This window comes from Porites lutea, chromosome 3, assembly GCF_958299795.1.
Source record: "Porites lutea chromosome 3, jaPorLute2.1, whole genome shotgun sequence".
Taxonomy (NCBI): Eukaryota; Metazoa; Cnidaria; class Anthozoa; order Scleractinia; family Poritidae; genus Porites; species Porites lutea.
Genome location: NC_133203.1, coordinates 30,270,010 through 30,297,568, shown reverse-complemented (window position 1 = coordinate 30,297,568; position 27,559 = coordinate 30,270,010). Strand labels below are relative to the sequence as shown.

Genomic DNA, 27,559 nt, shown 5'->3' with positions numbered 1-27,559 from the left:
CTTGCTGGCACGTACAGTTTTCGAAAATATTTGCTTTCCTTTTTTTCTCCATAAATTAACTTCTATTTCCAGGCAAAATTGGTCTTGCGAGGAAATCCCGAATTCACAAAACAGTGACAAAGCGGCCTCCTTTTCCTCTGTATAGGTCAATAAAATCATTGCTTCGAGCGTATGAAAGTCAACTGCAGTAAATCACTTAGCAATAAAATCACGCTGTTTAAACACCATAAAGTCTTTTCTTATCTTCAAAATCATCAACTCTGGGATATTCTTGTATCTTAAAAAAGTTCTTACCCTGAAACAAAACACCCAGTTCACGACCGCGATTTTGTTTTACTTTCTATTCACCGCCTTACACTGTGAATTATCAGTCACAAAACTGATTTCTTGCCGAATCTACCACTTCATACTCTATGACTTATCGAGATTGAAAAAGTCGCCAGGTAAAATGTTTATGCCGTTTTACTATAACTGAGATAGTAAATGCGCGGAAAACGATTTGAACCTTTCTTTAATCGGTAATTGCGGTCACTACTATTTCAGTTTACAGTAGCTTGAATTAGGACTTCAGTGAATCGCCCACAAAAGAGTAGGGCGTTCGGCTAACACCTCAAGAGCCGAGAGTTTTCAAACCATGGCACTAAGTTACTTATGCAAATTAGCTGCGAGGGGCATTCAATGTACCCTCAGCTAATTTGCATAATAGGTTCTGGGCGGCTCAAAGCTCTTCATGTGTTGAAAATTAAACTCAGTATCTGGTCATATTAAACTCGTGTTTTTTCGCATACTAGTGATTAAAAAGCGTGGATTTCATAGTAAAGTTATATGATGCTAAATAAAGCGTAGCATATTTCATTTGGTGAAAATAGAAATAAAACCTGTTTTTTAGAAAAAAATAATACAAATTTTGAAAACGTGACTGTCTAAACTCTGTTGAGATGGTAACGTTAATGCTGACGTGCACGTTGACGACGATTTTAAAATGTTCCCAGATAAATTTAGGAAAAGTCGCTAAGTTTGGTGGTAACAGCTTGAACAGTTTTAAAGTTATTCAACTTTTTAGCGATGGGATCCTCAAAAGCAGCCCCCACCCCCTGGTCTGAATAGGGTAAAATGACATTTGTTATTTGCTTAGTAATATTAATTCCACAAATTTGCACTTTCCTCGGAACGGTTATCCAGGAATGCGTGTGACAAAAACCGGTTTTATTGGTTCCTAGCTTTTTAAAGTTAGAGAAATCGATGACCAAATTTTGAAAGGAAGCAAAATTAATTCGAAATATCAGGAGTTTCGAAAAATTGAGTATTCGAAAAAATCCGTAACTCCATCATAAGGAGATTTGCAGCCAATGAGCTGTTTAAGGAGAAAGCGCGACGAGAAGCTGAGAAAAATGCCCAGGCCCGGGTTGTTCAAACGTTGGATAAAGTGCTATCCAGCGGATAAGTATTTTGTAAACCAATTGCACTGTTGAGTGGATAGCGTTAACCACGTTTTGAATAACTGGGGCCGGAAGTTCTCTCTAGAAATATAGTCTGTTTTCGTCGCCTTTGCCATATTGCGTGATTTCAGCGTGCGCACAAGTGTTAAGCATGTGTACGTAGGGGGCAATGAGAGAGCACTTGTTTTGATGACTTTGATTTTATAGCCAATACAAAGAAACCACAATTTCTTAAGATATACTCTTGTCGCAATTTGGCAGAATTCCATTTTACATCGCAATTCAGTCAATAATGATAGGATAATGATAAAAAAATAAATAAATAAAAAAAACGAACGTAGGGGTTTGTGACACAATCAAGTTTCTCATGACAGCCATTTTCTTTAAAATTTCAAAAACTGTTGCTACGATTTGGTTGAATTGCTTTTAGAAATAAGGGTTATTATTATATGACTGAGTCTGTTTTCGCCATGCGATTGGTCAATTTGAGGTCAGTAACTTGCTATACTGACCAGAATTTCAAAAGCAAATGCTCATTTCGGGCCTCTAAATCTCTTTACCTCGGAAAAAGGTTTAAATAAAGTTAAAAGACGTCTGTCAACCTTGCGGACTTGGATATTGACTTTCTCCTTCACCATTTTAAACTGTGTCTATTTGTGAACAAAAGTTGAGGAAGAAACTAACTCGTAACTTATCGCATAGGAATTTAAGTCAGTGTTTGAAAATTTTATCGCAGTATGCAGTTGAGAAAACGAAAATCGACAAGCAGAGATTCAAGATGCAGGTTTTGCCTAAGAGAAAATGAACAATTCCTTTGACAAGTATTATAACAAACATACCTCCAAAACACTCCAGCGTTACATAAGCGAGCTAAAATTTGAAGTACTCTTAGTTTTGACCGAATAAACTTTTTCAACATAGCGCATTTGTTTTCACTTTCTCGGAAAGCCTTAGTTTGTTATATGCTATTGTTTTCGTGAACCAATAAAAACTTTATTTTTGACGCCTATCAAATGACTGTGAAATCGTGCTTCCCGCTCTTGTTTCCGATCCCCCAAACAGGAAGAAGCCAAAAAAAACGAGGATCCATAATTTACAGTACGGACCGAAAAAACGAGGCTAATAAGAGGCACGTAGTTGCAAGCTATGCTCAAATTCATACGCAAATCTAATGACTAGATTTGGCGCCAACCTAATCGTTCAAAATTTAAGGTTTGTTTTAGAACATCCATGTTTTAATAGAAACGACGGAAGTTTTACGTTTAACCCATAAAAGCAATAATTTATAAATATAGTATCTCTGGGAAATTTGAAGTTTATACCTGCAACGAGTCTTCAAAGAATCTCGGTGACTTACAATCCTTCAAACTGTGTTCAACCATATTTTTAAAAAGTGTTGACGGACGTACGCAACCCTTGTACAGTACGTACGCAGTTTTTGGATAGCTTGAAAAAATAAAGAATGAAATTCAGCACAAGTATAACGCAAGACGAGGGTACGAGCACTGCATTCCAAGCATTTTCTTTAGATCCGTAGAACCTTTCGGCAAGTACGTACAGATGAGTGCTATATAAGGCCTACATCTTTGGTTCTCGGTGAGGTTTAAAGAATCCTCTTTGATAAGATCGCTTCAGGCGTGATGATAAAAAAGCTCCTTTGAGCCTGATTGAGCTTTAGGGTAAATAAGAGAACCTTGGTTATTCTTATTAAGGTTCTGGATTGCTCTTCTTCGTATAGCTCCCATATCACTCACCAACGAATCGAATCAGGGGGCACGTCAGCCTGTACAACACAAGAGGTACTGGTCACGTCACAATCAAGCCTCGAAAGGGACTTGGAGCGAGCCAGGCGAGAAACTTGCACCTGGAAAGGAAATTCATTGCACGCTATTGATTAGAATGTAAACATAACAGATTATTTTGAACAAGCAACAGCGTCAAAAGTAATTATGATTTAAAACCCGGGGTTCTCCACCAAAAAAAGTGACGTGATTGCTCGTCGAAAAGTTTCGAAACATCCCCAAAAGGTACCAGAATCTCGTGTTGTGAGAGTGTCTTAAATTCATTTTCATCTTAAGAGGTGCCAGTTCTAAAACAACAAAATAACTAGGCACCAAAAGTCTTCGATATCTAGCACCTACCACTGTTTAATTGATCAAAAACAGTTCCCATAATTTTTTATGGCTCAGTACTCCATTATGTATGCCGTAATCATATATTTCGACTTTTGCAATCTGCGTGGCACGATATGTACACATTTTAATGTCTAAAGGGTACGAATAAAACCCTCTTTTTGTCTATTTTTTTTTTTTGGTGGAGGGGGGAGGAGTATTCCCTACAATCCAGGAGTATCTTTCAGGATCATTCTTATTTTGTGTGAACCGAGGAAACAATTTTGATACAACCTGATTTGCTGCGATAGGAGTTTAAGGCGGACAAAGGTGAGAGAACCGGTATCAAATAAAGGTTTTTGTTCAACTCATTAAGAACACGCACCAAAAGGATTGAATCTTTAGTTGTTGAGAAATAAAATGGCTATTGGTGGGTACGCGTACCTTTTGTGGTGTTTCTACGTTCACATACTCAGCTTGAAGATCACCGTGCACGATATGGTTAATATGAAGGTAGTGAAGGGCTGACGCCACCTGGGAAAGAAATGAGATTATTTCTTCCCCCTTGCATTTTCTATCAAGTACGTACTCCTTAAGGTTGCCGCAAGGACTTCCTGATGAAATCTGTAAAAATGTAAGCACGGGTATAACAAATTAAAGTAATTTTTGCTGGTCGTGGACATATTTAGATTTCTACTCTATGTAAAATATCAGGAATCAATCATTACGTAACCCTATTCAGACATGGCTTTTTTTGCTTCCTTCGACAGTGGGGTGGGGGTCGACGAGGCCACCCTCTAGAACTTCAAAACCACCCATCCTACGGCCAACAAAATCACACACTATAATGTACTCATTATTTCCAACTACTGGGCATAGCTTGATTGACATAATGACGTAATCTGACGTCATTATGACGGCATTTTGTTGAATTTATTGATAGAATCCAAATTTCCCTCAAAGTAGATAAAAAGCGAAGAATGCTTAAAATTAATAGTAAGGTCTCTGATAAAATCAAGGAAGTTGGCTAACACAAAAATGATCTTTAAGGACAGCATGACGTCATGATGACGTTGTTAGTTAATAAAAAAAAGTGGAAGCATCCACCATCTTGGATCCGCCAATTCGAATTATTTATATGTATTCCATTTTACTTTAAGACTCTCAAGCTAGTCACTAAAAAGACTGGATTTCATTGAAAGTTACAATAACTTTGATAAAATAATGCTAAATTAAGAGTAATATAATAATTCAATCAGTAAAAATAGAAATAAAACCTACTCTCTATAGAAAATGCCAATTTTGAAAAACATGGCTCTCAAAACTCGGTTGCCAAGGTAACATGAATGTTAATGTACACGTCACGACGACATTAAAATGTTCCCAGATAAACTTTAGGCGAAGTCGCTAAGTTTGGTGGACATAGCTTGAACGTTTATGAAGTTATCAAAAGCCCCTCCCTCCTGGTCTGAATAGGGTTAATAGTGTGCGAGAAGTGCAAAATTCCAACCAACTCCTACTTTTCCGGAGGGGATCGGAATTGATTGCAGGAGATGACTTATTGAACCAAATGCACGACATGGATGTGAAAAAAATGAATTAGGGAAACGAAAAGTTAACTGAAAGGAAAAACAAGTGCTGTTCATAAACAATACATCATAGACCCAGCCACCTCGAGGCTAGGAGTTAGTGCAGTGAACAACAACCTTTCTCTATCCATCCATCCATTCATTCATCCATCCCGTATCTCGAAAAAAATCATTCGATATTTTTCTGATTTATTTTTTTGCCTTTTTTTACTTGCGTTTATCGTCTGAAGCTTTTGCGTAATATTATACAGTGGAAGGTTCTAATTTGGCAGGGGTACAACCAGGTAGCTTCTTAATGTATTTAAGATTTCCCCACAGTATTTACTTTGATTTCATCTAAAAAAAACGCATTGGGGACGTGTTGATATTCAGTGATAAAATTCTGAATAAATTATATAAATAGCAATTTATGTAATGATTTCTGTTGGACATTACTTTGCCGACGCAACCTACACGTTTCTAGCCTCATTGGCCTTCAGGAGCTGCCTCTTAGTTGAGCCGTAGCCATAATTGGCCTTTATTGGAGCGTAATTATTTGGTCACTTACAATAACGCATGTTTTTGAGATCTCAGACAAGGATGCATAGCCTTGATTTATTAGGTATAATAAAAAAAGGGAGCTTTAAGAATATATTTTTTTCTGCGGGTTGAAAATAGAAACAAGAAGTTCAAAAAAACAGCTACTGTTACTCACTACTTCCAAGCTAGTAATGACTGAAAAAACAAACAAACAAACAAACAATAAAAATGAAATGAAATAAACAAGAACCTGCAAAAAAAGCCACTCGATAAATATGAACCTTAGCTGCTTTTTAGGAATATACCTACAAAAAAGAAAACATCGGTTCATATTCTAAAACTTTAAAGGAACAAGAAAGTGTTAGATGAAATTCTGCGTGAATGAAAGTAATGATTAAATTTCGCTTTTCTCGGAAGGTGTAATTCACCGAGGCCGAAGGTCGAGCTCCGAAAGACACCTTCATATTACATATTAGCCCCATTCAGTCGTGCATTGTTAAATATTTGTAATTTTGACTACGTGCTCGTGGATACAAAGCCGGTTGTGAGTTTGCTTACCATTTCGCACTCGATGAAATGAGCATCAAAAAATTCCAGCTCTTTAATTCGCGCAACATTTAAATGGTTGAGACGAAGAAGTCTTTTGAGATGCTGGACGTTTCCTCGTAAGATGTTCTCGCACACCACTGGTGAACCCTGTACACAGATCAAATGGATAAAATAGATTAATTGAAAACCACAAACACGGCATAAATAAAAGAAAATAGACAAGCTGAAAAAGCAAGATGAGCTCAGAAATCATTTGCTCCAATAACTTATAATCCTCATGTTATAAGTGTTACATAGGCTGTTTACCGTTTATAGAAAATATCCGGAAATTTCGGCTGGGAATTTTCGGTCGGTAAGAACAGTACCTGTCGTTTACCATTTGCCTAAAATTTCCGAATCGTCGCGCCGCGCTAGACGGGATTTTAGTTACAACATGAATCTGGTACGAAACTCAAGAAACGAATTTCCACTCGGAACGTCCCAGTCGGGAAAATAGGACTACCTTTTCAGAATTTCCGTTCGTCCAGGGAATTTCCAGTGCGACGAACCAAAAATAACGTTTACCATTTACATCCCAACTGGAATTTCCGGGAATTCGTGGTAAAATGGTAAACAACCATAAACTAGTACTTTTTAAATGATGAATTTGAATTAAATAGATGATTGTAAAGTGCTAAAGACAAGTCGGATATGATACAACTGTCGCTCCGAAAAAGGAGCTTTATCAGTTCTCATAAAATGAATGTCATTTGTCCGCCATACGACAACGCAACAGCACTTTCTTCGCAACCTTCAAAGGACAAAGGGAGAAGGAGGAAAAGTTTGCTGAATCTAATAAATTGTTGGCAAACCAAAACTTTTTTTGTTCAAATGGCAAAGGGTGGGAGGTTGAGGAAAAATGTTGCACTGTATGGCAAAAAATCTGAATCACTTGACAAGTGTGAAAACTGATACCCTAGAATGTACCTCGTGCTCAAGGTCCATTCAGTGTAAGAGAACTTTATTTCTTCTTCTTTTGGAAGCTTAGACGGCAGGAAAAACACTTCAAACATACTAAATGGCATTTGTCTGCCCCTCGACAATGCAACAGCCCGAAAAAACTAGAGCCTAAGAATTTTTACTGAGGATAGAGAATATCCACACAAATGCAAGTCTACAGGGATCAGTTCGTAAACTAATTGCTGGGAATCTAATAACGTAGCTGTCCCTGCTTACATATGGAGAGCTCTAGAAACCTGGCGCTGGAGAAGACCTTGTTACTGCCGGAAGGAACATACGTATCCTTGCAAGCTGTAGGGGTAATCAAAGAGGTGAAGTCTACAACGCGACGACCACAGTTCCTTTCTTCATACCGAGCTTCATGTGTTTTAGTAGGTAAGGGGAGAGAAATCCAGTTGTTCTCTCCGGACCAGACGTGCCCGAAATCTCCTGACCGAAAGGTTGAAAAAAAGGTCAACTGTATGTGGTCCCCAGTAGAAATCCAAGGTCGCAGAAATATGTAGGTGAAGCGTGCATTCGTCCTGACAAGCCTGCCTGGAGCGGTAACCATCCTCCTAATGAATTATTTGTCTTTCTCCGTTCAGGCTTAAGATGAATGTGATACTTTCTACAGAGCGTGTGAATAGTAACGGCTTCTGAATGACGCTGACGCTTTGGACAAACCACCTTGAAAATGTGTTGTACGTTCATATTGACTGTTCCATGGCGTGACGTTTATCCAATCACCTTCTTTCCAACCGACAGAAGCTCAAGTCTCCGAATAGATGAGGACTTTTACCCAGAGGCTGACCTTACCGATAGGCTGCTCAACTTGAAAAATTTCGAAACTAGCTTTCTAGATTCGAACCTCCCTCAGTGCCTGCGAGGAAATGGATGTGTAAAGACTGTAATTAAATAAATTCGCCTGACAGAATATCTCTCTACAAATCCCTAGTCCACAACCTGCTGATAAGGCCAAGTGCTAATCCCTTAGAGAAAACTGTTTCCACCAGGTCGGTCAGCTGACAGGCTGTTACAGAAAATTTGTTACGAGTAAACAGGTCGATGCTTTCGTTCAGAAATTATTAACTTGGATTAATTCAGTTTGTCAGCGGCCATACAAGACCTGTTTCTGGCGGTGACCAGAAAGTGACCGGAAATGTCGTGACACTCAATTAAACCGGATGTGACTCTTTTAGAATCGCATTAGTGTTATCCTTTTTCTATTAACATTTAAAATCGGAGTAGCTGACAAAGAGAGTGGTGCAAAATTACGTTTTGTTGAGATCGGTCGGAGAGGAAAATGTACGTGCGGATGGTGATTTAAATAAAAGAAGGACTTACGACTTACGAGTACCTAACAAAGAGAGTAGTGCAAAATTACCTTTTGTTGAGGTCGGTCGGAGGGGAAAATATACGAGCGGCTGATGATTTAAATAAAAGAAGGATTTATGATTTAAGCGAGCTATTTTGTGTCCCACAAGTTCGGTACAACGGTTCTTCGATATTGTTTCCTCCTCATATCCAAACACTGTTATCTCCAAGGTATTCCCCAAAACCACCAATGATTAAAAGATTTCACAAGGGTAATTACGAGAACTTACGACGTCATTTGCATCAACATTTAAGTCATCTACTTTAAGAAACAACATTATTGTTGTCGATTGTTAGCAAAGTCCTTGAACACTGTTTTCTTTCGCCCTTATGACTAGCTTAAGTGCCTGATAACTGACTTTCAGCAACAGTTTTCGAAAAATCGATCGTGTGACCCAGTTGCTTCCCGTTCTCCATGACATCGGGCTTAACCTTGACAAGAACATTCAGACCGATGTGATTTATTTAGATTTTGTAAAAGCGTTCGACAGTGTGGATCACAAAATTCTCCTTGCTAAATTGAGCTCGTACGGGATCTCTGGCAAATTACTGTCGGGGCTTGCTAATTATCTTTGTGGCCGAGTTCAACGAGTAGTTCTCGAAGGTGCTTCGTCACAGTGGGCCCCTTTCACTTCAGGAGTGTGCTAAGGAAGTCCTCTAAGGCCGCTACTGTTCGTCATTTTCATAAACGATCCACCTGATGCTACAAAAAGGGCAATTAAATATTACGTTTTATCCTGACGATTCAAAGATTTTTAGTGCTGTTAAGTGTGCTCGCGATTTCGAAGCTGTACAACTAATCCTATCAAATACGGACGAATGAAAGCGCGTAACAACATCCAATTTATCACCTCTACATGCAAAGCCCTAACTGTGACGCGCAAGCAGCAACCCTTCAGTTATGATTATACCCTTAACAACGCGCAATTCAAGCATGTGGCTGAAGAAAAGGTCCTTGGAATCATCGTCACCAACACACTTTGACGGGACAAGCATATTAACGCTACTGTATCGAAAGCGAATAAGATGCTTGGTCTCCTAAAGCGCACTTACCCACAATTGACAAACGTGGCAGTTAGACAATCATTATATCTGTCCCTTGTTAAATCGAAACTCTGCTTTGAAACGCAAGTGTGGTCCCCAAGCCACAGCTACCTACAAAGCAGAATAGAGCACGTGCAAGGAAGAACCACACAATCGATACTGAGGTCTAGTATGGGAGAAATGTCTTACAAGGAAAGACTTATTAGACTGGACATGTTACCTTTAGTACATGACAGAGAGCTTCATGATATAACATTCTTCTACAAATGCTTGTATGGGCAAACAGACCTAAACGTACATAATTTATTTTATTTTGTAACCCACGGCTGTACTAGGCAAAGTAATTCCTTTAAGTTCCTATTTGCAAACTTCCACATTTCAGGCCTCTTACTTCAATAATAGGATTGTCAAATTATGGAACTCCGTTTGTAAAGTTACTCCTAAAAGCAGCTATTCTAGTATCGACGACTTTAAAAAATTTTCGAAGCAAACTCTGACAAGCCTTCTGCAAACTACATTTGACGTGGAACTGCCGTGTACTTGGTCATTTGCAATATCCTGGCCATGCCATTGCTTATAATAGCACACACAACATTTCCTTTTGATATTTATATATGTTAATACAAACTGTGTAATTTTTAGCTTTTTTGACTATTTTTTCGGGCGGTACCTTGCATGGGTCCCTATGGTCTCGTTCGTGCTTGCCCCTCTGGGTATAATACCTTTTTCTTATCTTTTACTCTCATTTTTCTTTTCTCTTGTAAAAAGTCTTCACGTGATTATGTATAAGGTATTGAAACCCAATAAAGCTGTTAAAAAAAGAAGAAGGAAACTGGCCCGTTGTCTCTTGTGAGCTACAATCCTTAATTGACCAGCAGATTAACCAATTAATTACTAAGCAAGCGCCCTCTACCTTGCATTGGCGACATTATTAAGCGTAGGATGAAGAAGAGAGATCTCTACTGCAAGAGGACAAAGCACACAAAGCAGCAGTAGCATAGGTCAGCCTATAAATATTTGCGCAATGAGATCCAGACGCAAATTAAGTACTCAAATAATACCAACTTGAATGATATCCTAGGTGGGATTGCACCAGATTTCGCAGCAAGTTAAGTTCCAACTAAGAAGGCCTGGTCCTAACTAAAGCCTCTTCGGTCCGAGGTAATTGGTACGTCCCCTTACTGCAGAACAATAGAATCTGTACATGTGATATTTTTTTTTAAGGCAGAGGCTCTTCATGAGCAATTTGACACTGCATTTACGGATGAGGACTTGTCATCCATACCCCCTCATGGAATCTCTCCCTTCGATAGTACGCCTAATATTCATGTTTCCGTGCAAGGTGTGAAGAAACAGCTTGAGCAAACACAAAAGTTGCCTAATGTGGTATCCAAGGTAACTTAAAGACTTCCTGAGCAATCGCCGGCAGCGTGTAGTCGTTAACGGTTAGTACTCCAGTTGGTTTCCCAGACAAATCTGGCATACCACAAGGAACTGTATTGGGCCCCCTGTTAGTCCTAATTTACATTAACGACCTACCTGATCAGGGCAGAGGCTAGCCTTTAGAAACTGGGGGGGCACATCGGTTTTAAGAAGTTCACTGTATTTGAAAAGCAGGGGGGCTTTAGGCCGGAAGGACCCATTGGACTGGTCTCTGTATCTTAAAACCAGAAAATGTTTCGCCTAGCTGCAGAGGCATCATAGTAATTTCGTGGTCATTAAAGTATGTTTGAGTTGCTTTAGAAGCAAACACAGACTTCATAGGAAGGTCGTATTTAGAAAACGTCTCGAAAAAAAGCCTGCGCCGGTGGTTGTCTCCCACAAACAAATTGGTAACCGCCACAACGTCTACGCTATCAGCAAATTCCTTGTGGACATGCTGAAGCCGCATGAGGTGGTTGAGCCTGGCTGGTTGAGCCTGGCTGGTTGGTGGTTGAACGCAGATAGGTCCCGAACGGCTTTAAGGCAGAGAAGGAGCGCTCACTGACAACGTTGGTGGCCGCATGACAAGAATAGGCTTACCAAGTGTGCAAATCTAACTAAGTAAAAGTTTGAGAGCATTTCCGAGTGACTGAAAGAAGCCCAGCAGATCAGTAATGTCGAATCGGGAAGTGTCGTACCCCATTGTCTGCACCACGTCTGGAATAAGGGACAGCTGGGGTCCTAGCTTGTACGGCGGCAGGTCAGTGTCCCCGTACACGGCCATTATTATCGCTTGTTCTTTTTTGTGGTCTTCGCCTGCTACTGCCTTTAGAAGAACTTCCTGTATGCTTCGGTAGACTTTGAAGTCCTTCCCATTAAATCTAGTGCGAATACACTCTCGTCGTTTTCTTGGCAGCTGCGGCTCGGCTGCTGCATCCACTTCGCTTTTTTTCTTTAACAACCTTGTCCAAAATAAATCGAAGATGGCTTCACTTCTATCCCTAGATAGAGCCTTCATACGTCGTCAGCTAATCGCTGGCCTTGGGCTGCTAACATGGAGGAATCTTGCAAGGCACGACTCATATTGTCAGTATGCTTCAAGACGAACTCTCCCAAAGTGCACCCAAAGTGCAATTGAAAAGTACTCAGCATTCCTTGAACTCCTCGGATTCGTGCCTTTATCTTGGCGTCTGCAGATCTCGAGAGACTATTTCCATAGCTCCATGAGCTCCGTGTGGTTATTCAAAACCGCTACTAACGACTCTCCGCGTACAGTCCACCTTGATGGGCAGAAATCATGGACTCCTCTCGATTTTATTTTTTTTGTTTCGGCCCTAAACTAGATTCGTTTTGTCGTACTTTTGTGCATCACCTCAGGGCGTAAAAATATTAACATGGTTTGGGAAATGGATATAAATTGTAGTTTATCAGGAATGACTTATTTCGGAATGATATAAACATTTTGTCTCAATGTTCAGGGAGATGAAATTTTATTTTCAACTTCTATGCGTCATGTTTTGACGCATATTCTTGCGTCATGTTTTGACGCATATTCTTGGGGCCAAAAAACTGGGGGCCCTGGCCCCTCCCCATACTACTTCCCTGATGATGCAAAATCATTATTCATCAAACTGTTTACTGACGACGCTGTCATCTATATAAAAATCGAAACATCTGTGGACCACCATACCCTTCAGAATGACCTCAAACTCCTCGAGACCTGGTCCTTTCGTCGGCAGATGAGATTCGCTCCGACAAAGTGCCACATGTTACGTATAACGTTAAAAAGAAATCAATCAGCCTTTACGTAAAATTTATGTAACACCTCTATCGAAAGTGTCACGTTTCACAAGCACTTTGGTGAACGTGTTGTGATTCAATTTTATCCCTTGTTTAAATTTTATTTTCCTTTTGTCTCAAACTCATTATCATACATTACCATACCCGAAAAACAAAGAAATAAATGAAAACATGGATAAAATTGAACCACAACATCGTGTTCTCTGAACTGGAACAAGCAGTGTCCCATAGCATTCAACCTTTTACCGCTTTTGTTGATGCCTACAAGAACCCTTTTTTGGGGGGCGACGCATGCCTGTGTGGAAAAGTCTTCCATCTACAGCTGTTATGGCTCCGTCTTTGTCCATGTTTAAGTCCACTGCCAAAACCTATCTGCGTTCACCTACTGCCTAGCTAGGGGACCACCCATTGCCACGATCTCTTCGGTGCGTCGATGTGGAACACCAAATGATGCTGTCTTTCGAATATAAGATAAACCGAGGCAATTCACCTACTTGAGATGGTTTCTAACAGCATTTGTCAGGGTGAGGGACAAAACCACTGGTTGCAATGTCCTAACTCTCTTTGATGCTGCTCTAATTGATTGTACTGAGGTCTTTTCATCTCCTGCCTCATCGTCCAAGTAGGTGAAAAAACAGATACCCTGTTCTCTCCAGTGTTTAAAGCTCAATGCAATTGTGACATCATCCTTCATATCGTGTTCTGAAATTCCTAGCTCATTATGCTTATAATTTATACCCTGCTACTGCGCGCCCAAATCAAAGTTCCAAACAAAGTTTTCACCAAGATCAAAATCAGAAGTTAAGCGTGGTTGAGTGGCTCTTTTAGTATGCTTTTCCCATTGGGACGGCAAACACTGGACGAAAAAATGGATTTGCCAAGTTATTAATAGTTTGCTACTTGTAAATAAGTCGCAGAAATTTAAAAATTGAGGAGCAAATATGGGGCAAAGATGGTAAAGGCTACATTTGCATACCTAAAAACAGGGGCTGTTAATAACTTGGCAAATGTGGCTTTTACCGTCATTGTCCAGGTTTACTCCGCAGATTTCACAATTCTGCGACATATTTGTCGGGAGCAAATTTATGCAAATCCAGACTCCCAGCCATGTTTCTCTGCTAGCATTATATGTTCATTCATTTCCTTGTGGATTTCTTACCATCCTCCATGACCTCGTTACGAGCTGCTCTATTGCTAGTAGAAACGATCACCTCTAATTTATCAAGTGCTTTCACGATAACTTCGTACTGCAGGATCGTGCTCCTTCTGTACTTGAACTCGGACTATGTCAATATTTTCCTGAGATTGCTCTATCGCGGGTCGTGACTTCAGTTCTCTCTTGAGGACGATTGAATGGAAACCAGGCTTAACTTTTATCGGAGTTGAAAGCCGCTGCACTTGATCAAAATATCTTCATTTAATTAGACAATAATATGGTTGTTGAATATAAATTCCGGTGTTACCTACTGGTTAAAACGTACTAATAAGCACCGTGGTCTAGATTACTGCTACTCGGATCGAGAAGCTGACACCCCATTTACACGCATTGGTACTGAAAGTTACTGATTTTTTGTTTTAGTTGTATACAATTCTATATGGAAAACACCAACCTCTATTGTTTTATGGAGTGGCTTATCCCGGACACCGACATCAACCGGAAAACGTTGTTCACAATCCTCGTAAAAATCTGAGTAAATGGAACAATAAAAGAACACACTACGTTTTAGCTTACCTAACCGTTGCCCATTGCTTTGAAGCGCCTTGTTACTTTTCTATTATTCTTTCAAAATATTTTACCCGTTCCGATTGGCTTAAAGCCCCCGTTCAACCAATGGGCGTTAACCAGTTTTGAAAGATGCGAGCAATATACCGTCGATTCGATGGTATATTGACTCGGAAACGAGGCTGGTATCGATGATAAAACGAAAGGATGTTACATGGGCAATAAAACATCGAGCAGTCTCGTTCCCATGCTGTCATTTTTTTCGCCTAAGCTGACATTTTAAGAACGAATGTCGGTAAGGACTGAGCAAAACTGGAGATGGTCATACAAAACCTTCCCTCGTACTTTTTGTGTAGTTAGTACTTCAGAGGAAACTATTCACTGTAGCATTTGTTTGACTTTTAAAAAAAACCTACACTGGGCATTGGGGAGGGAGGGGGGTGGGGTGGAGTTAAGGCTAAATATTGGATTTTTTGGGACAATTAACCTTTCGCAGTTTCGTTTGCAAAAGCTTAACACTACTCAACCGTAACTTTTGTATATGTTAAAGAGTGAGAAATTTTACATAACATAACAAAAAATTAGCTGGATATACTTGGATATAGTGGCGTTGTACTACAGTGTACCTCGCGTGCAACACACCATGGCGATTCGCGTAATGCGTCGCAAATTCGGCAACCGCATGTAAACAAAATTTGTTGAACGTTCACTGAAACACAACAAACTATACAGAAAAAGTATACAAAAACTGAGCCGAGGGCAACAAACTATGAAGTTCCAAAGAAACAAAAAGACATATGAGATGTTTTGTCAGAACAAACGACAGGCGTGATGGTGGTTGAAATTAGCACAATCACAAGTACGAGCTGCACACATTTATAACACAAGTCATCCAGTATAGTCATGAAACGCCATCTGCATTCTTAGTAGTCATGCTTCAGCATTTTGGGCCTCTTTGGTGTCTTCCCTTGTCTTCCCTTTGATTAATATGCATAAGTGCATAACATTATCCATGGCAAAAGTAAAAGAAAAGTAGTCATGCTTCAGCATTTTGGGCCTCTTTGGTGTCTTCCCTTTGATTAATATGCATAAGTGTCTTCCTCCATACTAATAATGGTCTTCGTGCATACTAATTAAGTGCCTTCCTCCATATATAATGACGTGAAAAGGTTTACTAATGAGCGTCTCTATTATTCAATAGGCACAATAGGCTTGATTTGGCTTGCCCGGGCTCTTTTAAACCTGATTGGCTCATGTAGAATCTATTATGTGTTCGAATTAAAAGCGGGTAGTTTTCGAAAGCGCTATGGCTCTTGCAATCGCTTTGCCAAGGAAACAATTTGTTCGATTTCGCTTGCCTAACTAAAAATTCGGTTATAAACAAAACTCAGACGCAAAATGGAGCTCAAATTCTTTATTTCAATCTATTACTAGCCTGCCTAGCAGGCGCTCGGAAGTAGTGGGTGAAAGACAGAACGGGCGCGCGCAAGGGAGACAAGCGAGGGGTGAGGGAGCGCCTGCACGTAAGGCCCCGAAAATCGTTTCAACTCGCATTCTGTAAATGCGGATATTTCCAATTGGTCGAGAGGCTCCCAAGGGAAACAGTTACCCCGTGAGGCGAGAAAACTGTCAATCAATAGTACATGGACAACGTATTGAAGATCTTATATTACACCACTAGCTCCTGAAACCATTAAATTGTATACAATCGAAGTTCAGGTCTCGGAGTTTACTTCAATCAGGTTTAATGGGGCTATGTGGCTGTAATCTCAAAGAAAAGTTGGAGTGATCAAACAGTATTGGCGATGGAAAGAATTGATATCAGATACGCATTAGCAGGAGTGGCGAGAGACAAAAGATTTGTCGAATCGTTGCAATGAAGATCAGAGGAAATATACTTTCCACAGGAGAACTTGGTGGCTTGTGTCGTCGATGGAGCGCATACCATCAAAACTTGGACATGATTGATGAAATGAAACACTTACCAGGGGCATGAATGTGAAAAAACGTTTCACCATTGTATTATTCGCCGTTCGCAGGTCACCTGAGGTCTGTCGTTTATGTCTCGTTACTGCAGTAGAAAACGTATCGGTACAGTTTGTATTCTGAAGTTTAGGTCCGCTTAGTAAGACATGTCTGCTCCAAAAACGTCTGCCACTTAGCGCAGTAAAAGCAATGGTCATTTTCTTCGTACACTGTCATTGTTGGTGTCTGTACAATTGTGGCTAAGTAAGCTCAGAGAACAATATTTTTAGTTTTTTATAATACACAGCATGCATTCTTTAAAAGATACCCAGTTTTGACTTTGTTATATCCTATTTATTGTGCCCGTGGTTAAAAACAATTTAAAGCTGTGTGTTAACCATCAGTTTATTGCTCCATCGCTCTATAATCAGATAACCCAGCTGATCTTTATAACAGATATATTTAGACCGAGGGTAAAATGTACAACGCTTTTTGGCGGCACGCTTTGTTTGTGCGAGGTCAGTCGTTTTCTGTCAAAAGTTTTGACAGATCACGCAAGAACTGCCAGGTAATTAGATTGGGGGCAGGAAACGATTTTCTGGGGCCTTCCGGGAAGGCGCTCTGTCTCCCCTCGCGTGCCCGTTTTTACTTGTGCCCACTACTTCCAAACGCCTGCTACGCAGGCTAATCTATTACAAAACAGTGTTCTCTCTACGAAATTGCTTTATCTTGATGTTTTGTTACACGCTCCGTTAACCGTAGAAATTTGCATCTGACTCATGCCTCTTTTGTGTTCTCGTAAATTAAACAATAATGCTTAAGTCCTCTAACAAAAAGATAAGGTACCGTTTAACACACAGTTGTTAGTCTATTGAAAACTAAAATATTGCACTGCAAAGCGCATCGACAACCGTTTAATTATTTGTCATTGGTCTATCGAGCATTCGTTTGGTTCTTTTCTAGGAAAGATCTTATGCTAGGATCATCCTTGTGCAAATAAATCCATTTCGATATTCCATTACAATAGTGTCTTATTTTCACAGGCCAATAATTTCCATACGAGTACGATGGAACTTAATTGTCGGATATCGAAGACAAGAGCCGAAAATGTCACTCAATATTTGCTTATCACTTGGCGTGTCTGGGCGGTTGTCAACGAAGATATAACCAAACGCCATTCCGTTTCTTGAAAATAAGCTGACATTAATCGCGGGCGGTTTTGTCAAAAATTCGTTCCGCAATGATACCGATTTGTTTTCGATCGCTAGGAGTTCGGAAGAGAGCCATGTACTGAGCATTCCGGCTAGTGTCCGTGTTAAATTTTCCCTTTGGAAACATATTTTGTAGCAGCAGTATCACACTAGCATTTCGATACCGGCCTTGGGGTAAACAGAAGGGAAACGAGAGGACTATCTGTTGCTCTGGCCATAAGATCATTAAACACGAGCACGTTGTTAAACTTTGGGTCAATTTCCCGAAGATCTTCTTCAAACTATGGAAGGGCACGAAAAAACTGAATTTCCTTTCCGATAGATGACTGCATCACTTTGTAGGTATCCTGCCACTGACTGTAGTAGCACCATATTCGCCTCGGTTTCTTGCTCTCGTAAAGAATGCGATCCGTTGTGAAAATTTTTTAAACGAAAAATGTTTTACCACACTGAGTGGGGGCCATCAAGAGAAGTTGAAATTTATTAATTTAATTTATTAATAATATAATTTCAATAAAAAAAAAACTGTAAACAAGCAGACTTTAAGTGTGTTTTATTAATGACTTCACAATCCTTACAAACTTTTGTCTATTTAGGATGTTACATGAAATTTATTATTCAAAACAAACTTGTTTCATTGATTTAGAACAAACAGGAAGACTCAGGGTTCCTACAATTGTTAAGTATAGCAATGTATTTTGATCGGCGTGCATCTTGTGCAAAAGCCCTTGAATAAGAAGGTAACTCTTTATCGTTTTCAATCTCTCCACGTTCTTCGGGGGTGATGACATAACGTTGAAAAGGTACGTGTTTGCCTTCAATGAGTCTTTCATACAAAGCCTCCTAGACTCGGTAACTTTCGGGGTGATGCCCGTCCTCTCTTGCGCACTTGTAATACGCCTGACGCAACACATCGTCTTTCTCTAGACAAAGTGTAGCATCTGGGTCGTCTCGAGTCTTCTTTCACTTTTTGGACATAAAACTTGTACGACTCCCATACTTCGTACATCCATTCTTCTGTATCGAAGCCCATGAAAGATGTTACGACTTCCTAGACTGTTTTAAAAACCTTGTCAAACATTTCAAAGCCTTCGTCATATTTGCGTGTATTGCACTGGTGTTGGATAAATGCTTTCTGTTTAGCCTCTTGGCGTCGTTTTTCAAGCATCTTCTTTATCTCTCCATAAGGATGGATTCTTGTGATCTGTGGCTGAGGTGAATACGACAGCCGCTCCTTGATACCATGCGATATTGGCTGGTCTACCCACATGAAAAAGTAACACTCTTTTTTGTAAAATGTCAGAAACATGCAATCCTGGCTCCAAGGCTGTTTACTTTTTCTCAGTGCAGGCTTGTTAGAACAATCACAGACCAAGTGAGCTACGTATTTTTTCAAATCAGAGTGTGTATGGTGCGCGATCTACTCTACGTCCTCTTTCCATTCTGAAGCGGGGGCAAACATAAAGCACATTTTCTCATAGCAAAATACTTCCGCTTGTTCTACTGAGAGGGGATAAAACGGGCACAACTGACCAGGTAAGGAACTCGCTTTATCTGATCTGTCAAGAGAGGTGTAGCGCTATATTCGACTTGCATGTTTGGAGCGATGTTTAAAAGAATTTTCGTGATAGTAAGACTTTTTTCCTTAGCAAAGCGATTGCAAGAACAATAGCGCTTTCGAAAACTCACTCACAGAATGCGAGTTGAAACGATTTTCGGGGCCTTCCGTGCAGGGGCTCCTTCACCCCTCGCGTGTCTCCCTCGCGCGCGCCCGTTCTCTCTTTCACCCACTATTTCCGAGCGCCTGCTAGGCAGGCTAGTAATAGATTGAAATAAAGAGTTTGAGCTCCATTTTGCGTCTGAGTTTTGTTTATAACCGAATTTTTAGTTAGGCAAGCGAACTCGAACAAATTGTTTCCTTGGCAAAGCGATTGCAAGAGACATAGCGCTTTCGAAAACTACGCGCTGTTATTTGGAACACACAATATATTCTACATGAGGCAATCAGGTTTAAAAGAGCCAGGGCAAGTCTAGGCAAGCCTATTGCACCTATTGAATAAGAGAGACGCTCATTAGTAAACCTATCCACTTCATTATATATGGAGGAAGGCACTTAATTAGTATGCACGAAGACCATTATTAGTATGGAGGAAGACACTTATGCATATTAATCAAAGGGAAGACACCAAAGAGGCCCAAAATGCTGAAGCATGACTACTTTTCTTTTACTTTTGCCATGGATAATGTTTTTTAAGTTTTAAACAGTTTTTAGTTTTTTTTATTTTGGAAGAATATAGACAATTATAGAACGAAAATATAATTGATAGAGTCATGAAAAACTTAAACCAGAGAAACCACTTCAACAAGATGTTTATCTACTCCAACTAAACCTCCCGCAAAAAAAAAAAAAAATTGGCAATACTTGCCTCTCCGAGAACAGCGTACCAGCTCAAACAACGAGGAAGAAGTGCAAAAAAAAAAAAAAAAAAAAACGTCTCAATCCGCCAAAATTCAGTAACAGCAGTGTCTGATGGACAAACCACATCGCCATGGTCATGGATTTATCAACATTCCAAGTAGGGTCCCAGTCTACTACATCACACCTTTTTGCTCGGACGCGCTTGTTTCATCGCCTAACCTTTATCCGCCCTGCTTTGATGCTTAAAAGTCCGCAGGCCGGGCATTCGATACATTTTTGCATGCCAAGCAAATTACAATGGCACCCAACGATTGTCTTCGAAGGCGCAAATATTGCCTAGAAATTTCAATAGCATATGGAAGACTTAAAATTTCTGGATAACTGTTGCAATCATCTAAGCTATTCGGAGTTTGTTGTTTGATAAACCTCCCTATGATTTTCGGAAGTGGATTTTTCACAATGGGGAAAAATTATCTCCTTAAATTTTCTAATGAAAGTATGGTTACCCCTTGTCCTTTCAGTTTCAACAAGACCCGTCGAGAGAGCTAGAACTTTCTAGACGGTCAAAGTTCCCCCAGATCATCCGGACAGATGCACAGTACTCAGGGCAACTCCAAATTAATGGAAAAAAACTTCTAAAGCATAGACAGATCCATTTTGGACATTTCTGACTTGTTTGGCAAGATTCGTCCGTTGGATGCCCCTGATGTGCTCCGATCCGGTTGCCGGGAAGAAAATTTCGAATTCCTTGAATGACAATTTTGTACAGAAAAGCCTTCCTTTGTCCTGTAAAAGAAATCTAAGCTTTCTTTTGAACTTTCCCTTCTCATCCGTGACTTTTGGCGGTGTATTTTTAACCTTTACAGGGTGTCCCAAAAGTTCGTTCCTGTAATCTTATGCACCATAACTTTTGATCAAAACTTTATTTTTACTTGAAATTCCAAGAAAATGTTTATTTCGCTATCCAGAACATGTATTCAGAATTTCAGTTACTGGCGCACCCTTTTTGTTTGTTTGTTTGTTTGTTTGTTTTTTTATCGCATTCTGTAGCCGTTGCCGCATGAAGTGGAATATTGCGTGTAGACCCACAGATGATATATATTGAGCTGTTTATCACCTGGTGCGCAGGAGCCAGTTCAGCTCCCAAACAATATTTGTTTAGTTTAGGCAGCTGAAAAAATATTGGGCACTCATCCAAAAAAGATAATCATCCCTTCCACAGTAAGGCTTTTGTACTTCTTTACAAATTTCAGACAAGCTGGACGTTACTTGGCAGACTAAGCAGAGGTTTTTTTTGCCATTTCAGGGGTCTCTAATTTTTTAGACATTTTAAACGGCTTTTCATGACCCTTTCTGGACTTGACTTGCTAACTATGTGAGAGTTTTCTTGTGGAGACGTCTCTTCTTTTGTATCTAGTTTTCTTAAAACTATTTTACCTGCTTTATTCAGCACTTTTGGCCTTTCCCTCGTTTCTTGCCTTCAAAACCTTCATTTCGCCATGATCACTTACCACCCAACATTAAGATTTTTCCAGTTTTTTTAGAAGTTTCTACAACAGATAAGCCAGTAAATCGAAGTATACATGATTATGCTCTCACGTAGCTGGACGTTTTTAAATCAAGGGTGTTTATCTTTCTTCACACACAAAAAAACAAGGAAGGAGTTCGAGCAATTCGGGCTATAAAATACAAACAAAGAAAGGCTGGAAAATATACTCGCGCACGCGTACCTTTGGCGCGGTAGTACACAAATCGAATATTCGGGTCAAAAGATGGCACAACAAGTACGAAAATAGTGAATTAGATTGAAAGTCACAACTTTTGTTTAAATGATTTTCTGACCAGGTCCAATCACACTGAAATACAGACTTATAAAGTAGAGGGACGAACTTTTGGGACACCCTGTAAATTCGAAACTTTAGTCTTCTAAAGAACCGCATGGGATGTCTCACTTTTGTTTGAGGATTTTTGTCTAGGCCTTAAATTCTTCGCTCGGACCACGTGACCCGAAACTCATTGGCCACGCTAAATAATGAGGGAGGCCCAGGGACTAGGCAACGGTTTACAGTCTACATCGTTTTACGATCGGTATCAACATTACTGTAAGACCGGTCCTGTAAAGAAAAGCGGGTTTTGCCAAATCCCCGACACGAGAGATTGCGGTGTCACAGTGACATGGGCATACCCGCGTTTTTGGCAACCCCATTTCCAAAAGCCTTGTGATATGTGCGTCCCCGGAACCCTAACCCTAACCCAAATCGCTAAGGTAGTATGAGAAGGGGTTGCCCTTACAACGACCATATCACTAGGGTTTTGGGAATGTTTATCTGCTTTCTGAAATATTTACCTGACAAAAGTCCAATTTTCAAGGAGAAAATTTTCCCTAAAAATGCAGTTTTGAGCCCAAACTACCTGCCCCCTTCCCTTTGATGCCCAATGCAGGTCTTTGTTAGAAGCAACACAATGCCTCAGTGAGTAGTTTAATTTAAATTGCTAACTACAAACAAGGAATGAGGGAAAGTTTTGTTTGACCATTTCCAATTTTGTTCGATCCTGAGCGACACTTGTTCCTAAGGGAGACAAACCCGTATTTTGAATAGCATCTTTTTTGCATAACAAGATCTGATCACACGGACAAGCTTTGTGTACAAGACTTCCCAACTGGTAGGAATTTTTTCTCCCTAAAAAAGGAGTTTTGCTCTCCTCTCGGGGAAGTTGTTTTATGAAAGAAATAGAAAACTTTTCCCTTTGTTTGCATAGCCTGATATGAACACTCTAGTGTTTATAGCGGGGCATATAAATATATACACTCGTTTTCAAAAAGATTTCATATAGAGCGATATATAGATAGATATATAGTTTTGTTTTGTTGCACGTGCGACCGTGCGCATTTTTCACTTCTTATTGTCCAACTTGTGCAAAAACTCGGTTCAACGATAAATTCTCTCTTCGTCAGGTTTTTTGTTTCAATTTGTCAATAAAAAAGACAATGCAAGAATATTGTCTGCAATTCTCTTGATCTGCATTCTTTTGAAAATTAAAGAATGCGGAATTCGGTCAGCTTTAGGTCATATCATTGTTGTAGTTGTAGGATCTTACAGGATAAGAAGAAAATCATCAAAGATTTTCATTTTTACACCAAGGCAGATCAAATGAAAAAAAAAGTGTTTTCGAAACCGCTGATTTTTTTTTTTTTCTGAGAAGGAAGATATGACGGTGGATGTTAAGTTTAGATATTAGATATGTGGGAAGGAGCAAAAATATCATAGCAGTTGGCTAAAACGGACCAAGACGTTGACTAGGTTCATAGAAGTAGATTTTATCATAACCATGATGAGCGGGTCATAAATATTAATGTCTCACCTTTTTTTGTCTAAAACCACAGCCTGCAAGGCAACGTCTCACTGAAGACAGAATAAACTCTCGGCCATAAATGGTTTCAAGTTAGTTTAACGGTTTCTCTTAAGCACGCCCCTGGACAGCGCATTTTTTAATACACCCTGTCAATAAAAATGCTTCGCCACTTGCTTCAGATGCCATGACATTTGGCCTATCAATTCGGTGAAGCCGCATAACTCGGCTGCTTCGTGGGCTGTTTTCCTCATTCCCAAAATCGGTCATATAATTCGCCATTGCAAATTTGTATTGCAGGACGGATGCTTTTTCTAAAAAAACTCAAACGACATGTTCTTTTCAAATTGGAACAAAGAACCCTACAAAGAAAAAAATTTATCGTTGAACCGAGTTTTTTAACAAGTTGGACAATAGAAAATGAAAAATGCGCAGGAGCGCACGTGCAAGACAACAAAAGTATATATCTATCTATATATCTCTCTATATGAAAACCTTTTTGAAGACGGGTGTATATATATATATATATATATATATATTCGTTCATGCACGTTTGTAAGATTTGAGAAAATGATCTGACCGAGTATCAGGATTGATATAAGCTTACAGAACTTTAAAAGGCCTTTAGACGTTTTCTCACCGCAAATAGAAAGAAAACGTTCCAAAAAATATTTAGTTATAATTCTGTCTGTAAAACAAAGCTTTGACCGATTTTCTTGCCACAAGTTCATATTTGAAAAATAAAAACAAAACAAAACATATCGGGAAGCCGGCTTAAAGCATAAACTCAAGCTCTAAGCTTAAAGACTCAGGATTTTTGGAGACACTTTAATACTTGTCTTGTGAATGAAAATTGTTGTCTCTGGATATGTTTCACGGAATTATATTTCTTTTATTGATTGTCATTAGTCTTTCTTGTAATTGTAATCGCTGTGCCGTTTGTTTTCAGTCGTTCAGTGAACATCGCTTGCAGGAGTACTCAAAATGCCGCGCGTTAGACCATTAAATAAAAAATAAACTTAATAAATTCTTTATTATGTTGCAGTCTATTCAAACACTCGACCCAAAGCTCGCACTGCAAAAATGACAACCGGCTGGCCGTATAGGTGATTTTGGAATTTTTTTAACGGTTTAGCTAAAAGCCCACACGTGCTACGATCGTCCTGAATATTGAATGAGTGCAATTTGTACTGCAAAATTGTGAAATACTGCATTCTGTCCGAGGTCTGTATGATAACAACAGTGCCTCATAGTACTGTTACACCTCAGATGTGATGTATAAATGGTATAAAAGGTTAGTTTACACGTACCCAGATTTGTTGTCAACATTTTGTAAAGTAAACTTGTCAAACGCAGAAAATTTGGCGTGATTTTTTCTCCAGTCCTAACTAATCTACGGTGATCAAGACCCATTATGGCTCTTAAATGTGATTGAAAATGATTGCCAGTTTTTAGGTGTACATATATCAACTCGATGTAAGATTTGGTTCATTCTTGGGCTGTTTGCAAATTATTTTTCGCTAAAATCACATAGCCTTTCCCTCAAGAGTCACATGAATCTGCTCTAAAGTTAACTGAATTGTGGAATACAAGTTTATTGTTTGATTTAAGTTATAAATTTCTTAATGAGAGCCTCGCTTTTAGCCCTGGCTAAATCTATATATTATCAGGCTATGCAAACACAGGAAAGGTCGCTATCCGAAAACGAAATAGATGATTTTCTAACTAAAAATGAACGGAAGGAAAGGAACGCTATGCAAAACATATTGCTCTAAGGATCTTATCATCTTTTTTGAGGAGTATCTGCCAAAAAAGAAGCCGGTGTTTTATATCCTGAAACTGTGCCACAAATAGGCCAAAGTTTACCAGAAAGTCAACAAGGACGTAAGCTTGTTAAGAACTTTAGAATATTTTGAATGAATAATAAACGATTATTGATTTTGGCTTTCCCATGATGTGAAGAAGTATCCACTTTCGCCTTCACCTTCGGTGGATAACACCAAGTTCACTCGATCGGCATAATTCTTCACATCCTACTCAGCTACATATTCGATGCTAAGTAAATTAATACAATAACAGGAATTACTGATAAAAATTCGATAAGCAAAAAAGAGCCGAAAAGTCGAGGAACTGGAAAGACAAGTCAATATTTAAAAAACCTTCAAACCTAAAACTGAAGTGTAGGTCTTCGTCTGTTTCTTTTCAGCACCCTGTTCATAAAAATAAAAATAAAAATAATACTAATAAGTATTGGTAATAGCATGATTTGTAGTGATATTTGGCATAAATACCACAAGTGATATTTCAAAATTGTTATACGTAATTTCACGAGCCGTCAGGCGAGTGAAATTTTAGACAATTTTGAAATATCAAGAGTGGTATTTATGCCAAATACTACGTACAAATCATGCTATTATTTGTTTATACTACTACCTGCAAAAGGTTTGTAATTTTTACATGTAGGTATTTCAAATTAAGTTGAAATACCACTGCTCTAAGCCCATCAAATTGCAGAAATTTCTAATGTAGTAGTATAATAATACTAATAATACCAATAATAAAAAACAGGAGGTTACGCTTTTTCGTTACCAAGTCTAGGAATTGTGGGGTAATCATGTGGTGAACGGTGACATGACAGCAGTTTGGTGACCCGTAACTGGTCGGAAGTATCAGCAGCCGTATTTTGCGGTCGAAACCTACTGCTTTTAAAGGGCTCCGATTGTCTTTCTTTGTTTGACAAATGTTAGACAAATGTCATCCCCCATATAAAACCCTTTTCAATTAAAATGGACAAAATATAATGACATTGTAATATAACTCGTTCGGGTCGATGGCATAGGAGCACTGTAGTTTTTGGCAAAATGACCACAACCGAAACGAAAACAGCTTTCGATTCGGATGGAATCCAATTTCTGTTTCGGAGGAATTCAACTTCAAGGTAAACGACCGTTGAGAACGGCCAATCAATTGTGCCCTAGGTTTTCAAATAGTTGGAGTCCGCCTTTAGCAATTTGCTCGTCCTGACTGCCCGCCCTATATGTTTCTCGTAGTCACAGTTGCAAGTCAGCGGTTCCTGAACAGAACAGGACAAAAGACAGCCTCACAGCCATATTTCTCTGCTAACATTATAATTATGTTCATTCCTTTCCTTGCGGAAATCTTATCATCCTCCATGGCCTCGTTACAAGCTGCTTTATTGCTAGTAGAAACGATCACCTCTAATTTATCAAGTACTTTCCCGTTAACTTCGTACTGGATCGTGCTCCTTTTGTACTTGAACTCGGTCTATGTCAATTTTTCCTGAGATTGCTCTATCGCGGGTCGTGATTTCAGTTCTCTCTTAAGGAGTTGTAAACGTTTTTTCACTCTTTCGGCACTCTTCTCGTGGGCCTCAAGAAGCCCTTTCGCCCATGCTGGTGTGTTGTCCGGCGAGATCGAACTGCTAAAGAGGATTTTGAACACCGCTCTTCCCTCCCGTGGGGAATTATGAAGGGAACCTTCGGATGACTCTCGCCAGTCCACGGCCCCTTCCCGCTCGTTTCGCGAACTCCGTGAGTAGACAAGTGTTGTGTAGCTCTCAGTGTACGCTGCAATTCCCTACAAAACGACACCTTGACACTATCCTTTACACGGAGCACGAAAGAAAGAGCTGTTGCACTGTGTGGCAAGATGGCGTGAAATAAGAACAGACTAAAGTGACTCGTCTGAAAACTGATGCACTACAATGAACATGATGATCAGGTTCCATTCAGTGTAAGAGAACCTCATTTCTTGCCTCCTTCGCAAGCTCAGCAGGCAAGGCCAGCAAGAAACAAATTTCTACCTGCACGAAAGAATGTGACATGAAGACTTTTCGTGCAGGTAGAAATTTGTTTGCGAAAGAAGCAAGGAATGAAGTTCTCTTAAAATTAACATTTTTAGTGTGTGTTATAACTTTGTTTATTTTTAGTTTGCTTGAGTCTTTTTTTTCCATAAAATCGAAGGTTATCGTCTTCATCGCCTGAATTTTTGGGGGGCGATCGACATTGAAGCTGCCATACACAGACTTCAGTCCTTTCCAGTCAC

At 39.5% G+C, this 27,559-nt stretch overlaps 1 protein-coding gene across 1 annotated transcript in view; it reads right to left on the bottom strand.

Annotated features, from left to right (window-relative positions):
* LOC140930904 (uncharacterized) overlaps positions 1-27,559 on the bottom strand; it is a 142,224-nt gene that overhangs the window by 35,956 nt on the left and 78,709 nt on the right. Inside the window, exons 19-23 of the mRNA XM_073380624.1 lie at positions 25,662-25,704; positions 14,436-14,512; positions 6,217-6,354; positions 3,995-4,174; positions 3,194-3,303 (exon numbers count right to left, since the gene is read on the bottom strand). Of these exons, the coding sequence (XP_073236725.1) occupies positions 3,194-3,303; positions 3,995-4,174; positions 6,217-6,354; positions 14,436-14,512; positions 25,662-25,704 (548 nt within the window). The remainder of the gene's footprint in view (positions 1-3,193; positions 3,304-3,994; positions 4,175-6,216; positions 6,355-14,435; positions 14,513-25,661; positions 25,705-27,559) is intronic.